The 17,270-nt window shown below is 39.5% G+C and overlaps 1 protein-coding gene across 4 annotated transcripts in view; it reads left to right on the top strand.

Moving 5' to 3' along the window:
* Tox (thymocyte selection-associated high mobility group box) overlaps positions 1–17,270 on the top strand; it is a 305,205-nt gene that overhangs the window by 163,722 nt on the left and 124,213 nt on the right. For all 4 annotated transcript variants that reach the window (NM_001377078.1, NM_001377079.1, NM_145711.5 and 1 more), the window contains one exon: positions 4,689–4,931. In NM_001377078.1, the coding sequence (NP_001364007.1) occupies positions 4,689–4,931 (243 nt within the window). The remainder of the gene's footprint in view (positions 1–4,688; positions 4,932–17,270) is intronic.

The raw sequence follows: 17,270 nt of genomic DNA, 5'->3' as shown, positions 1-17,270 counted from the left end.
GGGAGGCCAATGGTTTAGATTCTGGTCTCTGGTGGTGTTCAAGAAGCGGATACCACCTTGAAACTCTGTGCCTATCCTGTACCGCATTCTGTAGCAGGCCCTAGCCTAAGGGAGCCTCTCAGAACATAGGATAAATATGTTTGCAGCCTCTATGCTCTTGACGTATAAGAATTTGGAGAGCTTTTTGAAAAGGATCACTTACATGATCTTTATTCCTGTGAGAGTTTGAGAATGGTTGATTGCTTAAAATACAGGTCACAGTGGAGGGAGAAAATAAGTAGGAACCAAAGGAGCCTATTAATGAGCAAGTGTCACATCTCGTCCTGTATCAATAGGAGGGCTTTACCTTAGTCTTTTCAGGCTGATTCTTCTGGGGTGTTCTGTTGCTTTGGCCAGACTCTTTACTCCTTTCCCTAAACCCTATCTGAGAATGGGGCATTAGGGACTTGTCATGAGCTGACCTCAGGCTCCCAAGTTGTCACCCTGGGTGCCCTCATGAGACATGGGGAATTAGCTGCCAACAGCTCTGAGAGCCAGAGGGTCATAAATTCTGCATTATGAATCATCTGTGTAACAATGGAATGGTTAGGAAACCATGTCGTGGCCAGGTGAGCAGGCACAGGACAATTGAGACTCCTCTGCCCAGCCTCCTGGGCCTGCTATACTCACCATTCTTCTTACAGGACACTTTAGTTGTTTAGTACCGTGTGATGTAACTGTTACCTTCTTTGTTATGAACTGACCATGGTAATTTGGGGAATATAATTATTTAAGACTGTGAAATAACTGCAACCTATTCTCAAGCTTCATGCTTTTTGAAGAGTGAGTGAATTTGGCAATTCTCTCTTTTCATAATTCAACAAATATTTAAGGACAATTCTAAAAAGCATTTTCATGTTGAATGAGAAGAAGTATTGAATCACATCCTATTGTTCTAGATTCCCCCAAACTGGGAATGAAACCTCACTTAGTAAACACATCCCAAGTAAGGCCTTGAAAATCAGATTATACCTGTCATGTCATATAGAAGCCACTGTTGGATAGTAATGCATTTTCACATTTAAAAAAGCTAGGAATTAGTCTGCTATTGAGCTTTTTTTTAAAGTTCTTAGACATTTAAACAATTACTATTTTACTTTTATAGGGCATCAATTACTCTCTAATAGGCTCATGGCAAATAACCACACCATGACTTCTAATGTAAGGACCAGAAACTGCTAAGTAACCTTATGTTGTTAAAATTCTTGACCCATATAACTATGCATTGCCAGTTAAGTTGTAGAGTCTGTGGTTTTGGCATATAATTGTATGGATTAAATAACCTTAATGTGTAATTACATGAAAATAAACCATGTAGCTTAGCTAAATTGCAGTGCAATTGTTATCACCCAATGTAAAGTGATACCAATTAAACCTTCCTTTAAAATATCACAACATAAGATTTAACTACTGAAGAAACTCTAGAATGTAAAGTTGTGGTCCACCAGGGTGAAATATCCCTTAGAATTTTCAGAGGGTTAATGGAACTTTTGAAATTAAAACCATCTTTCTCCTTTACTTCTGTATTAGTTATGATTATTGAGGAAAGTTTCAAACAGTCACTGATTAATGTCTTAAAATCACAGTAGAGGGGGTGACCTGGAGGATGGCAGTGAGTGGAATATAAAGTGAATAAGTTAGGACAAGGAAAATCTGCTGTTGATGGCAATGATTCTTAAACTTCATAAAGTTTTGTGAAACAAAGACATTTTGTATCATTCAGCTTGATAAAAATGATGGCCAACCGGTAAGAAGGACACATGCTCCACTATGTTCATAGCAACCTTATTTATAATAGCCAGAAGCTGGAATGAACCCAGATGCCCCTCAACAGAGGAATGGATACAGAAAATGTGGTACATTTACACAATGGAATACTACTCAGCTATTTAAAAAAATGAATTTATGAAATTCCTAGGCAAATGGATGGACCTGGAGGGCATCATCCTGAGTGAGGTAACCGAATCACAAAGGAACTCACACAATATGTACTCACTGATAAGTGGATATTAGCCCAGAAACTTAGGATACCCAAGATATAAGATACAACTTGCTAAACGCATGAAATTCAAGAAGAAGGAAGACCAAAGTGTGGACACTTTACCCTTTCTTAGAAATGGGAACAAAACACCCATGGAAGGAGTTACAGAGACAAAATTTGGTGCTGTGACGAAAGGATGGACCATCTAGTGATTGCCATATGCAGGGATCCATCCCATAATCAGCTTCCAAACGCTGACACCATTGCACACACTAGCAAAATTTTGCTGAAAGGACCCAGATATAGCTCTCTCTTGTGAGACTATGCCGGGGCCTAGCAAATACAGAAGTGGATGATCACAGTCAGCTATTGGATGGGTCACACGGCTCCCAATGCAGGAGCTAGAGATATTACTCAAGGAGCTAAAGGGAACTGCAACCCTATAGGTGGAACAACAATATGAACTAACCAGTACTCCGGAGCTCTTGTCTCTAGCTGCATATGCATCAAAAGATGACCTAGTCAGCCACCACTGCAAAGAGAGGCCCATTGGACTTGCCAACTTGAGATGCCCTAGTACAGGGGAACGCCAGGGCCAAAAAGGGGGAGTGGGTGGGTAGGGGATTGGGGGGGTGGTGGATATGGGGGACCTTTGGGATAGCATTGAAAATGTAAACGAGGAAAATACCTAATAAAAAAAATTTAAAAAAAAACTGAAAAAAAAAGAAAGAAAAATGATGGCAACTAGCCAGAGGGCTCCAGTATACTGTGTTGTTTGATCACAACAAAGAAAAGGAGAAAGAAGGGATGCTATCATCTTCTATTCATCCCATATACATGGATTGTCAACCACTAAGTAACTTCTGAATTCCAGTTTTCTCATCACCAAAAGGAGGAATAACAGCACTCACACCGAAAGCAGTTTTAAAGTTTGAATAAAGACAAGGTAGTAAACAAGCCTTCACATTACTCTATACGAAATAGGAGTGGCAAGTATGCAATCCTTTCTACTTCTCCATTGGGCCCTTTGTATCTCCTATTGAATTGGCTTAAAAGGAACTTCAAGCTGGAGTCTATATGCCCAGGATAGTCAAACAGAATTTTGACACAGGGCACTAACATGTTTTCTGTCGAGAAAAAAAAAATTACAGTACTAATAAAATACTTTGGTTAAAGGTAACTAAACTTTCCGAGCAGTTGGCTTTTATAACAGAACATTGTATATTTAAGAAAAAATTAACTGAAGAGAAGGCAGCCCCTCTTCCTAGACTTCAGATGATACCTGCACATTCTTCTCTGGGAACCTCCAGACTCCAGATGTTCCAAGTACTCTCCCTTTAGTTGTGCCTTCTGATGGCACCTAAACAAATATATCAGAACTCATTCAACATTTAGCAAGTGCAAGTTGAAGATTTTCTTTCTGTTAGACAAATAGACACCATCTGGAAAAAATAACCCCAGGCATTTGGACAGGGAGGCATAAAGCTTATTGGCTGAACACTCAATGAACAGCGAACACTACTTTCTTTGGCTCCTATACTTTGCCTGCTCGCTCGCTCGTTTCAAATTCTGCACACTGTAACCAGCACTGTACAATTCGACAAGAGAATCTTTGTTACCCATGCACACAAACATTGAAGGGCCCTGGAATTTGAAAGATTGACTTATAGGAATACTCCGGGCCAAAATGTTTCTTTTTATATCATGACACCTGTTTTACAAAATAAGTTCTTTCTGGCCCTGCACATTGATTGCTACAATGTTTATTCAACTCTTTCTAACATTTTCAGCTTTTCCCATTTTCCCTTCTTAAGCAGGCTTGTCTTTATATAATCTTGCTTTTTTTCTTCTTTTCTTCCTATTTTCAAGCTAGTTTATAAAAGAGAGCCTCTGACATATTAATGCTATTTATCTTACTCATTAACTTTTATTTCACAATTAGTATTATAGAATATTAATGTTGTTTGTGTCTTGCACCATGGAAGGGACTGAATTTAAATAGTTGCAGTGTTATCAGCCTGTGGGGGAAATTCAAATAACTGTTTACAGAAGTCATGAAAGTAATCTTCACTTTTATTTTGATGATAAAATGTTAATGGTAAAATTAGCATCTAATGGCATTTTAAAACCCCCCAAACTTTCATTGAGCACACCCTTAGGCAAAGACTTCCCTTACTTCTTAAGTAATAACTTTTTTCTTAATTAGAAGCAGATAGGTTTTTTTCAAACCAAAAAGCAACCGCCCCAGCGTTCTGGAATTCATTTTTACTACATCCCATAATCTAAGCAGTAGGGAGTCCTATGAAACATGTTTGATCAAACAATTTTATAAATTGTCTTCCTTCCTTACAATTCTCATGGGGAAAACAGGTATTCAGCTAGAGTAATACTGTAGAAATGTTAATGGGATCTTTGAAATCTGTTTGAGTTCAGCTTCCTAAGAAAACAGCTACAGAGCAGAGGCAGGTTGTATACCTAAAGTGAATGTCTCACAAGCACTTTCTGTCATGCACAAGAGAGACAAAGCTCTGGGGGTGGTCCCAGTGTTTGAATGTCCTAGCCAAATCTGTGATGCTGTTGGTAGACATTTCTATTAGGCCGCTGTGTCCCGGGGTTTGAACAACTAAGAAGTGGATGCTAATTATCATCTGTGTTGCTGTCTTTTCAGTCCTACCCTGGACCAAGTCTGGAAAGTGAAGATTTTAACATCCCACCCATCACGCCTCCCTCCCTCCCTGACCACTCTCTGGTGCACCTGAATGAGGTAGAATCCGGTTACCACTCTCTGTGTCACCCCATGAATCACAATGGCCTGCTCCCGTTCCATCCACAAACCATGGACCTGCCAGAGATCACGGTGTCCAACATGCTGGGCCAAGATGGCGCACTGCTCTCCAATTCCATCTCTGTGGTAAGGATGGGCATGTCTGATTGTGGTGGGCATGAATGTTGCAGGAAAAACAAGGGTCAGCTCTATTCAACAATCTGAAAATTGTGTTAATGGGCTTTTAAACCCAGAGAGAAGTTTTGGCTACAGCAATGGCTTTGTAGAATATTGGAAATTCCTTACGTCATTTTTAGTTTCATGTTAATTACTTGTGTGATTGCGCATGATTGTCGGAGTACTAAATCCTGTTGATGACACTGTTAGGAAAAACAGCTTGCCAGATTTCAGGTAAAAGGTAACAATGACTAGTGTTATTTCTAGGGATGTGTTGGGTTGCTAGCCAAGTAATATTCCTGTGTCTTCTAGGGAGTGGCTGCTGTTAGCTTCACTGTTGTCCTTCACTCTCTGAAATCCTGCAGATATATTTACACACTTTGTGGGTTATTTTGTTTGGTTGTTTGGCTTTTTTTTTTAACTCTTCTGTTTTGGAAGTAGAATTCTGTTCATTGAAATATCTCCGTTAAGATGTCCCAGTCTGGGGGATGTTCTGTTACTTTGAGGTATCTAAAGATGAAGGATTTATCCCCTAGAAAATTAGCAACAAGCCACATTCCTGGACCCTCCTGACAGAGTCTGGGCACCTTTATTTCTAAGGAACATCTCATAATTGAGAAACACTGGCTTATCTAAAAAGGCTTTCACCTTTATTGTCATCTACAAGTTTAGCTTTGCTCTGCACTGCAGGAAGGAAGGAGTCCAGCCTAGGGAGGACTTTCCATCATGGTCCAGAGCCCACATTACAGGCTAAAAATGCTTTCCATTCCTACTCCTTGGATTTCATGGGTTGACCAGGAACAGCCCAACCATTGTCATTTTCCTGTTTAGCACTACCATAGACTCACAAGGAATGGACAAATGTTTCTGCCTTCTGAAAATATTGCATAGTACCATTCAGGCTGGTGTGCATATAGTTGTCTCTATTCTGTGTAAGTTCATAAGAGTTTCCTGGTAAACGTGAGTATAAGGGATTGGCATGAATACAAGGAGAGTCAAAAGACACCTCAACATGGCTTTCTGGGAGACACAGTAGATAAGACTCAACTGATCCTCTGTATGTATGGACTAGAGAGGAAAACTCATTTGTAGTGTTAGGGGTCCAAAGTGGTACCATCACTAGCCTGTGTAGATTATATTCCTCCTAGAAATCGAATTTGAATATTTAAAACTATATGTAAATGTGTAAGCCTGAAAAAATGCATACCAACATCATCACCATCTAAAAATTTTTATTTGTGTGTATATATATTTATTTTTATGAGTGTGGGTGTTTCCCTGCATGCATGCCTGTGCATCCTGTGTGTGAAGTGCCTGAGGAGGCCATAAAATGGCATCATATTCCCTGAGACTGTAGTTACAAGAGCATTTTTGTTTGTTTGTTTGTTTGTTTGTTTGTTTGTTTGTTTTTGATATTATGATCTTGACATAAGCCACATGTATCTGGTGGCCATTATCTGGTACATATCTAGGGAGTGATATGATTAAATGCGTGGATTATTTTCAAGCTAGCACTTCAATAGAGAAAGTAGATGTTGAGGTGAAATTAGCTGTCCCTGTGGCAATCTTCCAAGATAGATTCTAAGACCCACAATTTCCTAGACTCTAGTGTCATAATACAAGTTCCATAAAGTTGGAAGCAGCACAGGCTGTCTTTTGTCTACCAGTTGGAACAAAAAACCTTTTTAGTTAATACTCTTCCCTATCATGTGGTGTTTACCATAGCCCACATGTCTGAAAGGCTCAGATAATAGATTAATAAGAACCATGATGCCTTAGTCACTTACAAACTTCTGAGGAAAACCAATAGTTATGAAAATGAGAGAGAAATACAAAGTAATTAGAGTCCAAGAGAAGATCAAGGTCTACTTGTATTGAGCATATATACTCAGCAACAATTCCTACTGTAGAGATTACTTACACACACACACACACACACACACACACACACACACATGCACACCATTCCTTTCTTTGAAGAAGACTGTGTATAAGGCTACCTCTCTATAACTCATAATACTTTCTGGCAAAAACTAAGGTTCTATTCAAAGAACGAGCTCCTGCTCATAGGTTGACAGCTTGTGAAACTACTGAAACAGCACACACATGTTCCACAAAGCATCACAGAGGACCCCCTCCCAAATACCTAAAAACCTCATGTAGCAACCAGAAAATCCATGGAAAAATTAAGTGAAAAGGAAGAACTAGTTCAGCATCACACAGCTGAACACGTGCTGCAAAGCATCCTAGAGAACCCCACACGGTCTGCAAACCTCATATGCCACCTAAAAGCATCACTTTAAAATTAGGTGAAGCAACCATACCAATTCAGTGGGGTTGCCATGCTCGAAAACACACTTACAAATAAGGGAGGCTTTGATTAATGATGCTAATAGCTGCAGAAATCAGATACAGTGGGCTTCACAAACCTGTTCGTCTATGGCTCCTTTGGAACGTTTAAAATGCGTGACAGAGAGAATTTTTCAGAGTTAAAATCCTAGAAATTATAATGTTCATTTGGAGATCTCTCCGGAGCTTGGCCAGAATGCATGCAGCAGATTAGAGAGGACAGTTGCAGACTGAGTGAGGCACTTGCTGCGAGTTGTGAACATCCCACTGTTGGAAGCCTGTTGAGATACACAGACAGAATCGGCTAGCCTTCACTGTGTTTCCCAGAAACTTCTCAATGCAATACAAGGAGCCTGTTGCTCTTAGAACTGTGATCGTATCTTTGCATGAGCATTTTCCCATTCTAGAATTTTAGTGTTTGGGTGAACTAATTAAAGAGATGGCAGTACTTTAATTCATAGTTAGAAAATGAATACATTTTAGACATTGTGATGCTTACTATGAATTTATTACGTGTTATGCATTTTACTCTTTGTTATAAGTTATAATGCATAATGTTTAGTGAGATTGTATCTTAAAGTTAAATTTGCTTGTATGTATTTTGTTTTCTTATTCCTTCTGGCAACAGCAGGGCCAGTCTTGCTGTTAACAAGCATCAGCATGGTAGACACAAAACATTTAGGTCATAGCTAAAAACCTTTATCTGTGTGAATTATTAGTATCCCCGTTTTACAAATGAAAAATGGAGTTTTAGAGGACCCCAATGATTGCTTGGTAGCTCAGCCAGTAAACATTCTAGTTTCATTTTCTGGGGAAAATGGGGACAATGATAGGCCTTACCTCGTGGGGTTAAAGGAATTTGGCAAATTGCTAAGACCATGCTGGCACATAGGATGCATTATGTAAGTTTGGTTAGGTAAAATGGTTTTCCCAAGCCTGTGCCTGTTGACACTTTCAAGAAGGTTAAAATGCACAAGAGTGAAGACTCTTCAAAGAGTTATTCATACTTTGATCCTTAATCTTCTTCACATCTGTCAAAATGACAGCACTAAGCCTGCTATTAACTAAAGAAGTCCTTTCCCTGCTTGGAGTGCCGTTGTATATTTCTGTGACTAACATTGTTCTCTTTGAGCTGAATTACCTCAGTTCAAATCCCGGGGCTACTAGCTATCTGCTGTGTGACCCTGAACCACTTAAATAGCCTTTCTGTGCTTCTTTGGCCTTACCTATCACATGGCTATATCAGGGTATGGTACACTAGACCTGTAGTCCCAGGTACTTCTGAAGCTGAAAAAGGAGAATGGAGACATCTGAAAGTTTGGGGCCAGCCTGTGAAATGAAATGCCATTTCATGTCTTTTAAAATAATAAACATGAAATTAGGAGGACATAATACAATCTTGACTCCCACAATGTGCTAAGATTAGAACCATCGAATGGTACCTGATTCACAGCAGGTTTAAGTCTGTTATACTAGGATGCCTTTCAGCTTAAATATTATTTTTTTCAAGAATAGAAAATGTGTATTGCCTTCTAAAATTTACCAAAATCCTGTACAGGGTTCATTTAGTACACATAAGGTGAGGGTTCAGCTTTTCAAAATTTTCCTCCATTGATCTATTTATTGAAAATTCTTGCTTGTGCTATTTTATGGTCCGTTGGGCCTCCTTACCCTGTAGTTATTCAGAGTTCCAGCAACAACTTAGATTTTGGCACTCCTGAAAGATTGCATATTCTTAAAGTCCCTCTGTTTCAAGACCAGGCAATGAAGCAGGTAGAAATTCTGTATTACACACCGCTGGAAGGCTGCCAATTAGTTCTCATTCTCTAGGTTTAAATTCAACAGACGTTCATGACCCAATATGCAAGAGCTCCAATTTCTCAAAACTCCCCTGAGTTGTTTTGATAGTAGGGAACTGATTTGTCTGCACTTCCTGAGAACTGGAGTCTGGTTAGAAACACAGTGAAGCAGGAGTGTCAGATAAGCGCGTTAACCACCAGCAAGCCTTGCATGCTCTGAACACCAGCAGAGCTGGATTTGCTCAGTGGCACAAGCTCAGCTCCCTAGAGTAGAGAGGGGCAAAGGTAAGGCAATAAGGCAGACTTGTCCTAGCATTTCTCTTAAGTGCATTTCTTATAAAAGCAGTCTTGAACACAAGATCCTCTTTCCACCCACAACTGCCTGGTTGGTGGCTCTGATCCTTGCCAGGTCGGCAGTTCCCTGATTCCTTCTGAGACCACACATGCCTTGTCAAGACTTGTCAAGATTGACTAAACTTGTCTACTTTTGCTAATTACTAAATTAGTTATTTTTCTTGCTGCCTTGACAGAATACCTGGCAAACACAATGTAAGTGGGGGGACATTTATTTTTGTCTCATAGTTTGAGGGCACAAGTCCATTGCAGTGAGGAAGGCCCAGCTCTGGGAACACACAACTGTGGTCACATTGTATTCAGGGAGGAAACAGAGACATACCTATGCCTACTCAGTGGTGTTCTCCTTTTTATTGAGGACCCAAGTAAATGGAACAATACCGTGCCTGGTATCGTTCCAACCTGTAGGCCACTACCCCTTTGTGTGTGTGTGTAGGGGGGGTGGTTCACATATCCCAAATATCAGATTTTTACATTACAATTCATAGCAATAGCAAAATTACAAATATGAAGTTGTTAGGAGTCATCGCAACCTGAGGAACTCTATTAAGGGGTTGCAGCTTTAGGAAGATTGAGAACTGGTCTAGGGTGCTGTCTGGTAGGTGAGTCTAGATTCGGTAGCATTTTGATAATGAAGTTATTGATAATGAAGATAATCACAGTTACTTAACTATCACAGTGACTTTTCTTTACTGTTGCTCCTACCCTGTGATTGTTAATCTTCTTCTGACAGAGTCTTAGGCTGTAGCCTAGGCTAGCCTTCAACTTGGAAATTTCCTTTCCAAGCACTGAATTAGCAGGTGTGTACATTGTACCTGGCACATTTTCTCGTTGTGGCTTTGGCCATCTCAATTTTTTAACTATTTTCCATCAAAGGTCAATCACTTGTAAAGATATTTGAACGATGGCTAATGTCATTTCCTGTTACAAAGGAAGTGGTGGGCGTGCAGAGATGGTTCAGTGGTTAAGAGCACCGGTTCCTGAGGACCTAGGTTTGATTCCTCTGCACCTACATGATAGATCAGAGCTGTCGGGAACTACAGTTTCCAGGGAATCCAGTGCCCCCTTCTGGTTCCATAAGCACTGTGTGCAATGTGGTACACGGACATGCATACAGGCAAAACACCAATACACATAAAATAAATGCAATCTTCTTTTAAAGGAAGTGATGTGGCATTGTGTAGATAGTTGAGGTTTTTTCATGTTGCTAGAAACTAGAAAATTATTTTGGAAGAAAGTAAAATAAGAACATGTCCTAGTAAATATTCATGACTTAAGAAGAGGTTTTTGATTTCTGCAAATGAAAACTAAGCATCCTTCTTTTGCTCCTCACCGGGATAACAGTAACTGCTGAGCTTAATCAGGAATTGGTAGAGGGGAAAAATGCAACCTTGTATAAAGTTATCCAGGCTGTTCAGCCTGGCCTATATGTGGCGATTGCTTGTTCTTTGTGCCGTCAACAGAAGCTCTTTCATACAAAGAAAAACCGTGCGAAGTTTTCAAATGGCCTCACAGAAAGGATTCATTTAGAAGCCTGGCTTTGTGGAGTGTAGTTTCTAATGGCACATTATAGAAAATTTACAATGAAAAAGGGCAACAAAGGAGATTTCAGTTTCTTTGAATGCTTCAAATTTCCAGTTCTGGAGTTTAAAATGGAAAAAAGATGTTAAAAGGCAATAAAATTGGGGGGTTTATTTCCCAAATGCCTTCTTTTTTCCAAGCAACAAAAGCCAGCATAATGTATATACTCAGACTTATTGTCATTTGCAGCATGCAGACATGGCACGCTTGGCATTCAAAGGCCACTGTACAACTGTTTTGACAACCATCACTTCAGTAGGTACCATGCAGGACTCATGAAATGGAAGCAAGAGTGCTCCTCTGGGCCCATGGGGAGCACAGTTCATCAAGGAGTTCAGATGGATGAGAACAGCATGAGTTTCTAATAGGTTGCCATTATGGGAAGGGCCACTGACGTATTGAATAAGGCTCCTTTCAAGGCCAGGCAGAAAATATGATTGCAGACAATTTGATTGCTGTTTTTTTTTTAAAGTAAATATTTTCAAAAATCTTGAGGTATTTCTTTCCATGTAGTGCATAAAGTGTGTAAGAGTGAGCAAGTGGAGCTGAAGCCCTCTCAGGACACATGGGACTAAGGATGTCACCCCATGTCTGTAGGGAATAATGAATGCATCCGTTTAGAATGGAGGTGATGCCATAGAGGCTCGTTTCTTTCTCTAAAAAATACAAAAAGGGCAAAAAAAAGTTGTTGCCTACCATGACAGGAGGGAAATCATGCAGATAATTACTTAGAATTATGCCATAATTTGTTAAAAATTATTAATTTACAGTATGCCCACACACATAAATTATTTTTTTTAATATCACAGAACAGTCTTCTAAACTACTTTAAATACTATGGAAAATGCTGCCATTTTGTTCCTATATTTGCCCACAAGTCTTTGTTTTTGTGCTTAATTAATTCCCAATAAAACCAAAACCAAATGTGTTTGCGATTAAACATTAGGCTCTATGCAGCCCCTTCTTTGAATATGGGATTGATAAGCAGTTCTATGGCCTGTTTGTTAATGATTTGGGTTATCTTTTAGTGCAATGATAAAATATTCCAAAGTAGAGCTGTCAGTAATAGGGTCTGGAAAGAAGCCAATTTAGAAACAACACTTCCCTTTGTACACCAAGCAAAAAGTCAGAGTTCTCTGGGGTATGGGCCTTGTCCAGTTTCTTCATTTCCAGAACCCACATTAATCTCCACTTCAACTCATATGTAGTAGAAGTAAAAACACTGTAATGCCAGTTACATGATCTGCTGAGAGCAGACATAGGGACTACTCCATTCAGCCTAGACAGTCTGGGCAGCCATAAACCTAAAGCAGTTGGGATACGTGATTTCCTACAGAAGAGCCAAGATTCTACAGCTTTCCTTGGTAGCTTGTTTGTGTTTGATTAACCTTGTAACACCGAGTTAAATTGCAGTCAAAGATTTAGAGTCCTTTCAGGAAATACCTATTAAAGTTAACCCAAAATCTTTTATTGCTGTTTCTGCCTATGTTATGCATTGTCCCCACCAAAATGCTTGAGTAGCAGGTAAGTTCAAGGATTTGACATTTATTGAGCCTTTCTAGAAGGTGAGTTTTACCTAGGCAAAGTTAGCCCAATTTCTTGAGCTTTTCCTCAAAGATCTGTATTGTCCAAACCCTAAATCAAATTAGCTTCTTTTTAATTATTTCTTTTTAATATTCATAATCCTAGAGCATGTTGACCACAATGGAAGGCAGAGCTGCAGAGATTACAGAATAATTTCTGAGTTTTGAAATTGTATTTGCCTCCTCGTGGCTATTCTATGGGGTCTTTAATGGCATCTTGGATTGCTGATGTTTTCATTTTTGATTCATCTATCACTCTTATCTGTTGTGTGTTTCTCAGCCTTGGTATCTGCCAGCAATATCCCAACATGTGTTTGTCTAACTCATTTTGCATCCTAAAGACAAACATTTGGGAAAGCCATTATAGGGCGGCTCTTCAAGGAATTCCCCCTCACACCTTACTCCCATTGGGCATCCACAGTTAAATAGCCCTTAGCAAATAAAGAAGTAAGAAAATGGAGTTACACAATTACTGTGGACAAACAGATTTCTAAGTAGGCTCCTCAAAAGGAATTGGCAGACTTGAGCCAAGCTTTCTCTTCCTTCCTGGAAACTTGACGTTAGTAGAATGCTTTCTTGCGGTGTTGTGGGTATTTGGGAGACGCAGCAGAAAAGTGGGATCACAAATAGAGATGAACAAGAAACAGAGAACAAAAAATGAGGCAGGAGTGGAGCTCAGTGATAGAACCTAAGGCCCTGGGTTAAAGCGTCCCCAGTGTGTACATATACATGCAACACACACACACACACACACACACAGAGAGAGAGAGAGAGAGAGAGAGAGAGAGAGAGAGAGAGAGAGATTGAGAGAGAGAGAGAGAGATTGAGAGAGAGAGAGAAGTGAAGAAGAGCAAATTTTGAGAACTCCTCTGGAGCCCCGAGTGCTAAATGTGGTGGCCCTGTATAAGGTGTAGTTCTGTATGTAGTGGCTGCATCTAAAACGAGGCTCCTGACCTGTCGCTTGCTCACTGTTTTGGTTTAAGAAATGTTCCTTTCTTAGGCCCACTTAAATAATAACAGAACAAGCCAACAATTTGGAACCTCGCCAAGTTACAGATTGCTTCTTTGTGTCCATTACCTTGCTGAGCAAATCTCAGGACACACCCTGGCCTTGGCCCACTGTGGGATGGGCACAGTCTTATGAACCACTGATCAAGAAGATACCCACAGGCTTGCCTCCAGTCCAATTTGGTGGAGGCATTTTCTCAATTGAGAGTTCCTCTTCCCAAATGACTGCAGGTTATGTCAGGCTGTCAAACAAACTGATAACAGCGAACCCTAGTGAGCACCAAACACTATTTCAGGCCAGTGTATGAATGAACCCAAGGCTTCCCTTTGCAAAGCTGTTCCCCCCAGGTGCCTACAGGGCCACTGCTGCTTTCTGTGAGGTCCCAGATGTGGTCTTTTCCTCAGCACCCACTTGCGACCTCTCTCTGAGAGGGAATTCAAAGGATATAAATATTTGTTTTGTTTATTTTGTTTCATTCAGTAGGCAAGGCTGGCCTCAAACCCCGATGCTCCTACCTCAGACTTTCAAGCAATGAGATTATACGCATGTGGCATGATGCTCGGCTCAAACTCTCCAGGGTTTAAGCACACATAATAGCAAGTACCATGTGGTCTAAATGCATTTCATTAAGCCAGTTTCAGCCCTAAATATAAACTCAGCTTTGTAATCTGTACCAATTACCACTAGTTACTCTAGCATACTACAATTAAATTGATGTGTTCATCAATTTATTACAGTGAATATTGATCCTCCTTTTTAAATGAATGTTTTTATTTTCTGAGGAGAGAAAGTCCTATGAAGAAATGTTATCTACAAAATTATGACTTCGAAATGCACTCATTTCTGCCAGGTTCTCCCCAAAGTCTCAGGCAAGGGGCCAAGATAAGAAGGCAGAAAATGTGTGTGTGTGTGTGTGTGTGTGTGTGTGTGTGAGAGAGAGAGAGAGAGAGAGAGAGAGAGAGAGATTTGCCTGTATGACCAACATTGAATGTCTATTCTCTATTTCAAAATGATTCTGCCTTTGATTTGCCATTTGCTTGGTTTGCTCAAGTGGATTATTAGCATTAAAACATTGCACCATAAACCCATTTTGTCATGGAGACATGGAAGCATTATTCTCAAATGGGTTTCAGTATAATGAAAAAGTCTCATTTCAAAACACTGCTTCCTTCCTTCCTCATTGACTATTCCTCTCCAGAGCACACAGGAGGGTTTTAAGAGCAGGTTGAGTTTTCTATTACATTTTTCATTCTTTTCTTTCTACTTTAATGTTTTTTCTCTTCTAGTTTGTTGTGGACAAGAGTTACCGGGGGAACACAAGACTCTTGGTCTTTGGGTATTAACCATTTCTGTTCTCTCTGCCTGCAGCGGAACATGCTGCATAGCAAAGAGCTGTAGGGTTTGGATATTTGTTCAAATCACTAAGATATGAGATTTTACTCTCCTATTTTTGATCCTTTAAAATGATACAGACATTTTACTCATCCAGAGAACAGATTTTTTCCTGTGCTTAATAAGTATATTGATAAACATGTAATCATAAAACTGTTAGTCAAACATCCCTGAGTTTAATCATTGTACAAATTCCCTAGGTAAGTAGATATACTTAGAAATAGAGTATTTAAATGGAAAATACTAAACTCCTGTTTACAATTTAAGCTTGCATTCTAGTTATGATAGCATGATACTTTATCAAAACATGTTACATTTCAAAAGTGTTATTCTTCAGCATTTCAGAGTTTTATTTTCTGTAATAACAACCATCATAATCTCAAATAAAAAATTACTCAACCCTGAGAACATATTACACTGTGAAAAAATTTCACATCTTGTATTTCAATTGTTTATCTAATCACATTCTCTACTAAATAGCACAGATGACTAATGGTTTCCAAACAGAGATACGACCATCCTTCACACACTGAAACTTGCAATTTGTGTGAATAAGACTTCAGTTCTGTAGATGGTGATTTTCTTAAAGGCTCTTGCTTTAAAAAAAAAATGCTATCCTATTGAGGCCACCAGAAATTAAACCAAGCAGGCCTAGAGGTACAGGCCAGGCAGTTCAGACACAATCTGTAAGGCTAAGGCAGAAGAATTACAAATCCAAGGCCTGTCTGGAATACAATTCACACACAACTGAACACTTAGTTAAAAGTGAAAGAAGAGTGCTGGATAAATAGCTCAGTGGTGAAACATTTGCCAAGAACATGTGAGGACCTAGGTTTAATCCCAAGTTCTATGCCCACACATAACTCAATAAAGCTCACATCAAGGGCACAGGGACCCCTGAGGAAGATGAGGCAGAAAATTCGTAAGAACCAGAGGGCAGGCAGGACATCCAGGAAAGATGTCATTGTGTTCAACAGGCCTGAAGCACATATGAACTCCTAGAGACCGAGGCAGCATGCACAGCCATGCATGGATCTGCATTAGGTGGGGTCCTGGAGCTGAAAGGAGAAGTAGGCACGTGCCCCCATCCCTAACCCAGGATCTTTAGTATTATTCCAATTAATAATTACTATGGGTAGGCGGCATTCCCAGCAGTACATGGCTGACAGAAAACGAGCTCCTCACAGTCTTTGGAGGTTCCTCATCTTGTCATGTCATGCCAGGACCTTTTCTTTGCCTTTTTAAAAATTATATCCTTTTAAAAATTCTTTTATCTTGTATTTTGGGGTTTTTTTTCCTCTTTTTTTTTTTTTAACCCTACAGGTTCTTTGCATACATATTATGGCTTCCAGTTTTGTATTTTTTTTCTGAGATTCCTGAATGTTCAAATATCTGTCTCTACGTCTGTTCCATATGCCGTTTCTTGGGCTCTTTTTCTTCTGTTTCTTCTGTCCAATTATAATCTGTTTTTTTTTTGCTTTCTCTAATTTTGTTTTGTTTCATTTTATTTATTTCATTTTATCACTTAGAATCCTGTTTGTTTTCTAATAAACAAAAAGAAGGTGGCTCTGGTTGAGAGGGGAGGTGGGAAGAAATTGGGAGGAGTAGAGGGAGGGGAAGCAATAACTAGGATATATTATATGGGGGGATCTGTTTTCAATAAAAGAAAAAAGGGACCATTACTGGGGTACGGTTGGGAGCTGGAGGAGAGTAGCAGGTTACACAGGATCAGATCTGGGGAATTGGGAAAAACGAGGAGGCTCTAGTTATAGTAGAAGCAAAAGGTAAATACAGAAGAAGGAGGGGAGGCTAAAATAACAGTAGCATTTCTGAAAATGTCATAAAGAGTTAGAGTACTAATGACTTCCAAATAACAAAACTGTAAAAGTTAAAACAAAACTCCCAGGAAAACTATTAGCATTTTATAGCATCTTATTATTATTTATATACAATAAATTTATACATAAGTAGTGGAGATTATATACAATAAATATTATAACTAAGTAGTGAAGAACTAAGAAAGGAGAAGCAACAGGCTAAGGAAGTTGCTGCAAAGTGGTTATCCACCGCCACGCTGCCTTTGGGTAGCAGCTCCTTGTTCTGTGCACTGTTTTATGTGCACAATCCATCTGGTTTTGCTTTCCCCAAAGCAACCTCATTTATGATTATAGCAATGCTTGAGACTGGACAAGCAAATGGCAGGACAATATTTTCTTTCAAATCATGGTTCACTGTATCATTT

Source organism: Mus musculus, chromosome 4, assembly GCF_000001635.26.
Source record: "Mus musculus strain C57BL/6J chromosome 4, GRCm38.p6 C57BL/6J".
NCBI classification, from domain to species: domain Eukaryota; kingdom Metazoa; phylum Chordata; class Mammalia; order Rodentia; family Muridae; genus Mus; species Mus musculus.
The sequence above is the reverse complement of the archived record's forward strand: the minus strand, read 5'-3'. Positions and strand labels throughout refer to the sequence as shown.